At 41.7% G+C, this 10,489-nt stretch overlaps 3 protein-coding genes across 3 annotated transcripts in view; 2 read left to right on the forward strand and 1 right to left on the reverse strand.

The window, feature by feature from the left end:
- The first annotated feature begins 1,334 nt into the window (after positions 1 to 1,334).
- RFeSP (Rieske iron-sulfur protein) lies at positions 1,335 to 3,050 on the forward strand. Its single transcript, XM_017243291.3, has 3 exons — positions 1,335 to 1,538; positions 2,084 to 2,463; positions 2,526 to 3,050. The coding sequence occupies exons 1-3, from the start codon at positions 1,445 to 1,447 to the stop codon at positions 2,742 to 2,744; spliced, it is 693 nt and encodes a 230-aa protein (XP_017098780.2). The 5' UTR covers positions 1,335 to 1,444; the 3' UTR covers positions 2,745 to 3,050.
- Positions 3,051 to 3,276: 226 nt separating this feature from the next.
- On the forward strand, positions 3,277 to 5,669 carry Rab3GAP1 (RAB3 GTPase activating protein subunit 1). Its single transcript, XM_017243484.3, has 2 exons — positions 3,277 to 4,674; positions 5,478 to 5,669. Exons 1-2 carry the CDS (start codon positions 3,346 to 3,348, stop codon positions 5,652 to 5,654), a joined length of 1,506 nt encoding a protein of 501 aa, XP_017098973.2. The 5' UTR covers positions 3,277 to 3,345; the 3' UTR covers positions 5,655 to 5,669.
- Positions 5,670 to 6,214: 545 nt separating this feature from the next.
- haf (leucine-rich repeat and fibronectin type-III domain-containing protein hattifattener) overlaps positions 6,215 to 10,489 on the reverse strand; it is a 6,826-nt gene continuing 2,551 nt past the window's right edge. The window contains 3 exon segments of the mRNA XM_070276970.1: positions 6,215 to 8,568; positions 9,395 to 9,772; positions 9,956 to 10,116. Coding sequence (XP_070133071.1) covers positions 7,410 to 8,568; positions 9,395 to 9,772; positions 9,956 to 10,116 — 1,698 coding nt within the window. The 3' untranslated portion in view covers positions 6,215 to 7,409.

Consider the following 10,489-nt stretch of genomic DNA (forward strand, 5'->3'; position numbering starts at 1 on the left):
GGTTTTAAAGTTTCGCCAAATTTTGGTTGCCTACTTTTATGCGCATAACAAATTCCCATACCCCATCGCCATTTTTTATGCAATTTTTTATTGGCATTTTATGCGTTGAATGATATCAACCAGGGAACGATTTGTAAATTGCCAACAATAACTCAAGAGGTTCGCTTATTAATTAAGCTAAGCGAATCCACCCCGAACGGGGAACGGGGGATGCGAGCGGAGTCCAATCAGTGACATCATAATGGGAAACTGCAGTGGAAAAACGTTGGAAACTCGGTGGTTGGCTTTTCCATCTCTGGAGCGAAGCTCCGGTCTGAATGTCGTTCTTTTGAGTGTAACCGGTTTGTCATGGAAACCCCTTTTTCATCATCTGGGAAAAGCTGAGCCGCTGCAGTTGCTAATTTGGACGGTAGTTTTCTTTCAAACAGGGGTGGCACTAATGCTGGGATGCTGCAAGTGGGGGATGAAAGGGTTAGATGGAAAGGTAAATAAAATGCAATTTGACAAATTCAGAAAATATCTCTAGGCAACAATCTAATGAAGAGTACTTGGAAAATGATATTATATTAAAAACTAAAGAGTCTTATTAGTTTATGGTTGTTTTCAAATATATGATGTATTAGAGCGATTTTTATACAGCAATTTTTAAATACGAGTAATGGGAATAGTATATTTATATTTTCTAGATTCTTATTAACATTCTGAAACAAAATTAACTTTATTTTAATTCAGAAAACCAGAGGAAATAGCCTGAAAAAGTTTTAAATGCAGATGAATTCAAAGGAAGGTTAATATTTTTTCACGTTTTAGGCCTGTTATTAAAATTTATTTTACTGTAGAGCATAAAACACATTCGGCAACCAAGATAAAGTTGTTTTTTAAATAAGAAAATTAGAATAAAATAATCTCTAATTTTCATTAAATGTTTTCAATTTATAATTTATTAAAAATGTAAGAAGTATTTTTAAAAGTAACACTACTTTTGAGGATGCTGAGATATGCTTACTGCCAGCTTTCGCAAGTTTATTTAAGGTAAATATTCAAGTTTAAAATTCACCTGAAAAATATTTTTAAAAAATAAACTTCTAAGATAGATGGCGCTAGTAGTACATTGAACAGACAGATATGGCAACGCTCTCTCATCACTCTCCAAGCCCAAGAGGGGCTGACAAAAATAAGCCCTCAACTAAAAATATAATAAAATATTAAAAATATAAATCAAATTCTATAAAAAATTGACAAACTAAGAAAAAACAGTTGACAAAATGAACCACTGTGCCTTGCAGTCCGGCAGCATTGCTATCAGCTGACAAAAAAAACATGGCAGCCCTGTCCCATCGTTTTGCAACCCTGTGCTCAGCAGGCAAATAGCGACGAACGTCGAAATTTTCGACTTGAATATTTTTGTGATTTATTTCATCCGACAAACGTATACCCACACAAAATGCTGAACGCCGTGTCGCGAGCCTACGTCCGAGGCGGTGTCCAGGCTATTTCCACCGGCCTCAAGGCCACCGGTGTGGCCATCAACTCCATGGGTAAGGTTTCGGAACTCGGCGAGGAGGCCCAGCAGGCAGAAAAACACAATCATTACATAATGAATGGAAGAGGGAAAAGTTTATTAAAACCCTTCAAATACAAGGAATACCAGTTAGGAAGCGGTTTACAGACACCACGGAGGAGAATTGGCAAACTTCCTTACGTAATTTCAACATAACCTCGTCCAACAACAACAACTATTCGCAAGGAGGGGATGGAGACTAGGAATCGCAATATAGGGCATCTCTTCCTTAAAAGGTGTTAAGGAATATGGTCAATTAATATATAAAAATAATTGAGAAAATGTTTTGAAACTAAAATGTAAACAAGATGCTTAAAATGCATCGCTACAGGGCTAACATTTCAAGGAAGGTTAATTCTAATTGTTTATGAAAAAACAATAGAAATACTATAGTATTGTAATACCTCTTAACAGGTGGTTAACCAGTTACCAGTTAAAACTGTAGTCACAGCGGGAACACAACCAGGAACAGAATCCAACCACAAGTGACATCATTTACTCACTCACTCATTTATTTTTCAGCCAACCGCCAGGGACACACCGACTTGCAGGTGCCAGACTTCACCGACTATCGTCGTGACTCCGTCAAGGATAGCCGTCGTCGTAATGAGTCCGCCGAGGAGCGCAAGGCCTTCTCCTACCTGATGGTCGGAGCCGCGGCTGTTGGAAGCGCGTATGCGGCCAAGGGTCTGGTCAACACCTTTGTGGGATCGATGAGTGCCACCGCCGATGTGCTGGCCATGGCCAAGATCGAGATCAAGCTTTCGGACATCCCCGAGGGCAAGTCGGTGACGTTCAAGTGGCGCGGAAAGCCGCTGTTCATCCGTCACCGTACTGCCGGTGAGATCGATACTGAGCGTCAGGTGCCAACCGCCACACTCCGTGATCCGGAAACCGATGATGTGAGTAGTATTAGAGTAATCTTCGAGATTTTATAAATATAATAATTATGTTTATTTTGCAGCAACGTGTGATCAAGCCTGAGTGGCTGGTGGTCATTGGTGTGTGCACGCATCTTGGCTGTGTGCCCATCGCGAATGCCGGTGACTTTGGAGGCTATTATTGCCCTTGCCACGGATCCCACTACGACGCTTCGGGCAGGATCCGCAAGGGACCGGCGCCCCTTAATCTGGAGGTGCCCACCCACGAATTCCCCGATGAGGGAACTCTCGTGGTTGGCTAAATAGAGAGCTGTTATCGTTTAAGCCCCAACTACATAGTGAATGGATTGATGTAAATTAATAAAAAACAACCAAACAAAACGGCTGACAACAAACGAAGTATTCATTCGAACTCAAGAGATAGCTCCCTCAAGAAATCAAGTGGAAACAAAAATTATATAGTGGCAGAAGACTAGCAAACAGAATCAAGAAACGAAGACATGTTCAATCCAAATTTAGCTTTTGTTTTTATTTTAGTAATTGTATACTAACTGAAGTAATATAATTAATGCTTTGTGTTTGAATTAAGACATGGATTTAGGCAAATATTTTATTGAATGGTTTTAATTTAAGACTTTTAAAGCTACCTTAATAGCCGATAATTAGATTCGACTGATTAGACTTTATTTTGCATAATAATAGATGGCTCTTTAAAGCTTTATTAATTTTTAAATTAAATTTATTTTTTAAAGAAGTCTTAATCGTTTTCCAACACTTATTAAAAACCAACAGGCACAACCAACAGCTGATTAACAAAATTCTTGGGTCTGGCAGCTCTGGTCATTGTTTTGTCTGCGACTTTTGTTTGTTGACTTTTTAATACGCGTTAAAATAATCTTAATAATGGCCGAAGAAATCGATGATAACGAATTCTATAGAGAAAACTTTAGCGCCGACTCCGATTGGGAGGTGTTCAATGCCCAGCTGGGCGAAATACTCCAAAAATGGGATGTTTCCTCCGACTCTGACGTAGGCCGGAGTCTGCGACCCGAGGAAATCTTTCGTTGCAAGTGGAAGGTGCAACAAGAGAAACTGGACATACTAATGAATACGAATGGCATTGAAGTGGAGTACCATCAAGCCATATTGGAGGAGGATGAATTGGGAGCACGGGAGGAGATCAAGGAAAATACATGCTTGCAACGCACCATTTGCCACGAAGATCTGATGAGCATTGGAAATAGTTTTGGGCCACCAATAAGGAACACGCAGGACCTGCACACGCTGGCCAGGATCTACGGCCTGAGAAGGTTTATTGTTATGCATCCTGCCAGCCCCAATCTTAAATACATGAAATCCACTTCGGAGTTTAATTTCTTTTTGAGCGCCGCTGCTGTGGTGGCTGCGGAAGTTCAGAGTGTGGTGCCTATATTCGTACAGATCTACGATCCCAAGTGGAATTTCTACACAGGCTTGGCCTTGGCACCTGCTCTGAGGACTAACTTTAGGCTGATTGGGCTGGAGAGAGCTCCGCCAGAGTGCCGTTTTCTAATGGGCTTGCTCACACTGTTCCGGGAAAAGGTACCTTCTTCCTATAACCAGGCGGCCAAGATTTCGGTTTGCACCACCTACGCCTTAGATACCATGCGCATTCGCATGCCCATGTATGTACCCTTCGATCATGGTCTCAGCTCCGAGGATATAGTCGTGGATGGCGAGGTGTTCCAGCTTGAACTTCAACACTTTTACGCTCTGCCACACGGCTATACTCCGGAGTCGTGCACGGAAATTTACTTGGTTTACACTTGGCCAGAGTTATCGGAGCATGTAGCCTTCGATAGTGAGCAAAGAACCGATTTTGTTCCATCGAAAGCTCCACTGGGAAAGGTCTACCTGTCCGTCGAGGCTTCCTCGTACCTCTCCTGTTGTCTGAAAGATTACCAATCGGTTGCTGGGATTACTCGATCGTTGGAATCGTATGTGGGTAGAAATTTTTCGGGTATCAGTAGCGGAGCTGAAGGCGCCTCAAATCCTTTGGATCGAATCACCTCCCACCAGCTATCCCCACGCAGAGATCGCAGCTACAATCTGCCGTCACAAGCTGGTCTAACGAAGCGTCTGCCAGGGCCCATGACAGAGAGCGAATTGAGCGAACTGCTGGCCTACCTGTTTCCTGATATGCATCCAGATATGGCCCTGTATCCATATTCAAAGAAGAACTTTAAGGATAAGGTGAGTAGAATATTAAATACCTCTGTAGGCCATACCTCTGTAGACCTCTGTAGACCTCTGTAGTTCCCCTCCCATGCGTTTTCATACTTTTGAAGGGCATCCCCCAGAAAAATGAACAAAAAATCAAAAAAATATTTCGGTCCTAGATTTTGATGCAGATTTGTTGAGAATCCATCCACCAGTCATTTAAGGTAATCCTCTCAAGAATCCGATAAGAATTGGCAAAGATATAGCCATCCCTGTGGGCCCTAGAGGCCCTCTAATGCATTTTCATACTTTTGAAGGGCATCCCTCAGAAAAATGGACAAAAAATCTAAAAAATATTTCGTTCCTAGATTTTGATGCAGATTTGTGGAGAATCCATCCACCATTCGTTTAAGGTAATTCTCTCAAGAATCCGATAAGAATTGGCAAAGATATACATAGTTATCCCTGAGGGCCCTAGAGGCCCTCCCATGCATTTTCATACTTTTGAAGGGCATCCCTCAGAAAAATGGACAAAAAATCTAAAAAATATTTCATTCCTAGATTTTGATGCAGATTTGTGGAGAATCGATCCACCATTCGTTTAAGGTAATCCTCTCAAGAATCCGATAAGAATTGGCAAAGATATAGGGATCTCTGGGGCTTAGGTTGTCATTTCCGTACACTTGCAAGACTAATGTTTCTATAGTATTTTTGACTTTAAGGTTCTTTAACATTCTATTGATCCACGAATTTTTAAATTCATTTTTTATAAACATAATGATTTTTTAATGTACAAAAATACTTACTTTAATATAAACCTTTAATATACTTTTCAGTTCGATCCCATGCGCATCAAGAGTGCTGCTGCGGACTCTTTGGTGTGCCGCCTCAGCTGCCTCTTGGCCAACTGCCACGCCCACCTGGGAGGTGTCGAGGGCATGGCCCAGCTGTGGGCCGCCTTCACTCGTCAACTGCGGCTGCTATGGGATAATTCCTTGATAGTGCCCGGGTAAGTGAACACCAAAATAAAAGACAGAATACCAAAAACCAAAAGTCGTAACAAAAATATGCTTTATTTGGAACTCGATGCGTACGAATCTAAATCCGAAAAACGAAACGTTTCGTAAATATTCTAGTAAATTTAGTTTGCTAATCTGTGAAGCCGCAAAGTTAACATTTGAATTCGATTTACAAGTAACAATATAACGCACATTCATAATGGGACTCTCATCGATAGAAGCCCAACTGTGGGGGCTTGGGTGGTGTTGTCGTTTGGTGTCTTCGTCTGGAGATAATCTACAGGTTTCCATACTTTTGTTTGGCAGTTTTGGTGTTGGTGTTACCTCCTAAAATATTCCTCGTTTCTGGTTGGTGTTCTTAAAGTGCCGCTAAACAAAATTCAAGCAAGTGCTTCGTTCCTTCTCCATGTGCTAAGGCAGTTTAATTAAGTTTTAATTTAACACTAAAATTGATTTAATTTTTTACACACTAGTTTTTGGGGATATTGATTCTTCTACTTGTCTGTGAAACATTTCATCGATTTGGAAATCTAAATTGTTTTTTTTTATTGAAATTTATTGCCTAAGTTTTATTGGAATATTTGTTTTTGTGGTTTCTTCTAAATAATTGCTCCCGTTTTCCACCTAAATTGTGCTTACTTGTCTAATGCTCAAAGCCTTGTCTGTAACTATATAGTTCTTAGGAATAACGTTTAGAATATAATATATATATGGATATTTTCTTACTTCACTAAGTATTTAGTGCCTCGCATGGGCGTTGTTTTGGAACTCTGGGGAGAGCTCCTGCCCACGGGCACTAAATATTGTTAACTGTCAACTGTGTTTCGCTCGGACTCCTCCGGACTGTTCATCCGGACTCGTCCCACCTCCAACAATAATAATGATAATGATAAGGCTAAAAACCGAAAATCGTTTGAAACGCTTAAGCCTAAATACTTTCTATATACAACGATATACAGACGCTTGTCTGAGACAAGTGGGCCGATATTTGATTCAAAATAATAAATAACTAAAAACGGTTTCAATTTTAAAAGGTAAATTTTTATTAAAATCATAAAAGTTAAGAAAGAACTTAGCACGATAGGTTTCAATTGAAGCTTCTGTACAAAAACGAAATGAAACTGACTTCAATGAGAGTTAAAATAAAACTGTTTTTGGGCAGTAGAATGGTTTGGTTGATTCAAAAAACTACTGGAATGTGGGTGAATCGATTCGAGACTGGGATAGACAAACTTAGAATCATAAATTGAAAAAATGTATTCAAGAAAGTTAAAACTGTGGACTAGAAAACGATGAAATGATTATTTAAACAAATTTTAATTGAGCTAGAAATGATAATTTTGAATAAACTACATTATTGGTATTTCTTCTAAATTATTTACATATTGCTTGTGTTTTTTTTGTGCTATTCCAGCGACTTCTATGCCTGTCTATCCCAGCATACAAATTGATCCTTGATTCCTTAAACTCTAAACTCTAGACATTCGTTAATCCGATCTATTAGCTATTGTGTTTAGTTAGTACCATATTGACTTAAGGTTGTAGTTCTTTGATCAATCAACTAATTGCATAAAGAACTAGCGGATGTGTGGGGTATTGTAGTATTGCACTCTAAACAGCATACAAAAATATCTATTCTTTCTGGATTATACTTTAAGGTGTTTTGCATGTTTCGCCATCGCAATTGTTATGCATTATGCAAATTGTTAGAGGCCGGGGGTGACAACAGCAGCGGCATCTAGGAGGCACTCAAGGCATGGCCCTGTCTCCAGATGGGTCTGCAGCCTCTGGTGGTGTCTCAGTGTCAGCCAATGTCAAGTTCAGCGACAAGGACACATCCTGCTCCTCCTCCTTCTGTCTTACTTGTTCTATGCTTGACACCGAAGTGCTGGCCGCCAAGGATGAGCTGCCATCCTCCTCCTCCTCCAGTGCCACTGCCGCTGTTGTCACAGTGGCCAACACCTTCTCCTTCCCATCCTCGTCATCCATCTCCTCCTCGTGGCTTAGACTACAATTACATGTACAATTACAGCTATCACTAAATGTATGCGTCTTATAATTGGTTGCATCATGATTAAGATTATTATTATTATTATTATTATATAAAATATTGTTAGTCGTTGCTGTTGCCATTGCGGGTAACTGTAAACGGAAGGCATTGCTGCGGGGTACTTGCTGGTGGCGTGCTGTTGTTGCTGCCACTTCTTCAGTTGTTGCAGTTGCTGTTGCTGCTGTTGCTACTTTTGTGGGATGATGATAAATGATTTCCTGACGTTCATATTCGTTAAAATAGTTCTCAACAACAATGCCACTCGCTGCTGCAGCGTCTGGTGTTGCATCTACCAGAGCTTCTGTCAGCGCAGCCAGCGGCAACTGTTGCAGGTTGCTGGTGTTGCTGCTGTTGTTGCTGCCTATTTTGTTGCTATTATTACTGTTGCTATTATGGAAATTGGCTGCTCGAGGCACCACATCAGGGGGTGAGGTGCAACGCTCCGTCTGTGGCATATAGTACTGTAATCGTTGTTGATGTTGCGGCTGCTGTTGCTGCTGTTGCTGTACTGACTGATATGGCTGCTCCAATTGCTGATTGTTTCTATGTCGTTGTTGATGTCGCTCATTCCTCAAATGTTGCATTGGTTGCTGCTGCTGTTGCTGTTGTTGCTGTTGCTGTTGCTGACATCGGCCATTCCCCGCCTCAATAGCCGGCGTCAGATATTGTCAGAAAATGCCATCCCAGTTTAATACAACATTGAAATATCAGGATAAGCTGAGCCGCCCTCATAATGGCACTAAACCGTTCCGCGTCGTCGGATTGCGGGCCATATAGATGTCCATGTCGTGATCCGTCCAATTGTCCGATGTGTCGCAGTAGTTGTTCAAGGTGTGTGTCGATCCCGCCTGCGAGTATCTGGAATAGTAAAGAGGCCAGTTGGCCATCGATTATATCAGAGATTCACTGCAATACGCATTGCCCAATGATTGCCTTTTGAGCTGACTAAGCCCCCAGTAGTCCAGAGTGCTCGAAACCAAGCGAAACGCAATTAAATTTAATCGAATCCAAGAAAATTTATACTGCAGTGGAGGAAGGGGGTTTGCTAAGATGGATGGTTGGTTGGTTTAGTGGTGAAAGGAATGCATGTTATAGACAGTTGTTGGTTACAGAATTTTTGTACATGAATGAAAGTTTGATTTGATTGCAGCCATGGATAGTTGCCAATCAAGACAAGAGAGTTTGTCGAGGAAGTTGTTCGAAAGTGTTTAAGTTTTATTTTGATTGAAGATGGGAGAGGGAATTACTAATTACTTGAAATAATATTCTTTTATTCCCACGATTTCTAGGAACTCAGAGCCAAAAATATATAAACAAATAAATCATTGAAAGGCTATTAAATGGGAGCTTTAAGAGAATTTTAAGACGTTCTATTGCCAAAAAAAAGACCCGCCCGATACATAAAAAAGCTAATTAATTTAATCACCCACCAAAGCCATAAAAAACTCATTCAATTAAGAAACTTTCAAAAGCGTAAATAAAGAAACAAACAATCTTAAAATCAAAACTTGAAGAAAAGAATTGAAAGTGTAATTCAAGACGTGTGTGATTTGTGATAATCGCCTTTGGAGTTACGATTTTTGATTTCTATCCGGCGGCGACAGATGGTGTGACTTGTGGGTGTGACTGAGAGGTGTGTGTGGGTGTTGGACTCTTTGGATGAGGTGTTTGGTGTTCTACTTACCGACTTCCCGGTCGATGGTTATGTATGTGCGTGGCGTTCAGCTGTTCGCGTGATCTGGATCGGGGACGCGATCTTCTGGCACTGGAGGCGATGCTGGCTGGTCCACCACCACCCACCATTCCGCTCATGGCCATCAGGCTGGTAACGGGCAGACCACCCGGTACTCCGCCATTGACGCCGTTGCCACCACCACCGCCCCCGTGAATGGAGCCGGCGTAGGAGGCCCGGGACATGCGCTCCGAGGCGGCGGCCAGGGATTGCCGGGATTGTCGCAATTCCGGTCGGGAGTTCACCAAGTTCGAGGGGAAGGCGCTGTTCAGGTAGCCGCGATGCGAATTATTCGAGAAACTGTGCTGCGACTGTCCATCCGCCAAGGACCTGCTGTAGTTGTGTGTGTGAGGTGTTGTGTTTGGGCATGAGTATGGGATGGGTTTAACAAAAATTTAATAAAAATAAATGAAAAAATTGCAAATAAATAAAAATGCAAACAAAAATGCAGCAAGCTGGCATTGTGGGTCAAGCAAATATTCGTTCAATGGATGGAAGGTCGTGTCAGCTCACCTTGACTTGCCCACCTTGCCGGGCATTCCGGAGAAGTGGCTACGCATGTCGTCCGGCTGGTCAACAGGATAAATGCGAGGACGCGGTATGGAGCGACCACTGTAGGCCGAGACTTGATCCCATTCCTGGAAAATAGATAATGAAGTAAACAAATTATAAAACTACTATATATCCTAGAAACTATGCACTTATCAGCCATTATTTTGTCTGACATTTTTGGCAAGCAACCTTGCCAAGAAGTGAGCTGAAGATTGGCAATCTGGACAGTATTTATCCGCGCTGCGCTACGTTTAATTTGTTGTCTTCCATAAATACAATCAGCAGTCATCAAATCGCGACTCTGCCAATTTCCAGCAGTCATGGTCTAACCCATTCCCAAACCTCCAAGTCAGCTATCCGGACAATCAGCCAGTCAGTTAGTCAGCTAGCCAGCCAGCCGGGAGCCAGCCAGGAGGAGTAGCAACAATTTCTTGGCAAACTTTGAAGCCAGATACAAGTTGTGGGGTAATGGAATGGGAGCTCACCTTGTGATTG

The sequence above is a fragment of the Drosophila bipectinata genome, chromosome 2L (genome assembly GCF_030179905.1).
Source record: "Drosophila bipectinata strain 14024-0381.07 chromosome 2L, DbipHiC1v2, whole genome shotgun sequence".
Classification (NCBI taxonomy): domain Eukaryota; kingdom Metazoa; phylum Arthropoda; class Insecta; order Diptera; family Drosophilidae; genus Drosophila; species Drosophila bipectinata.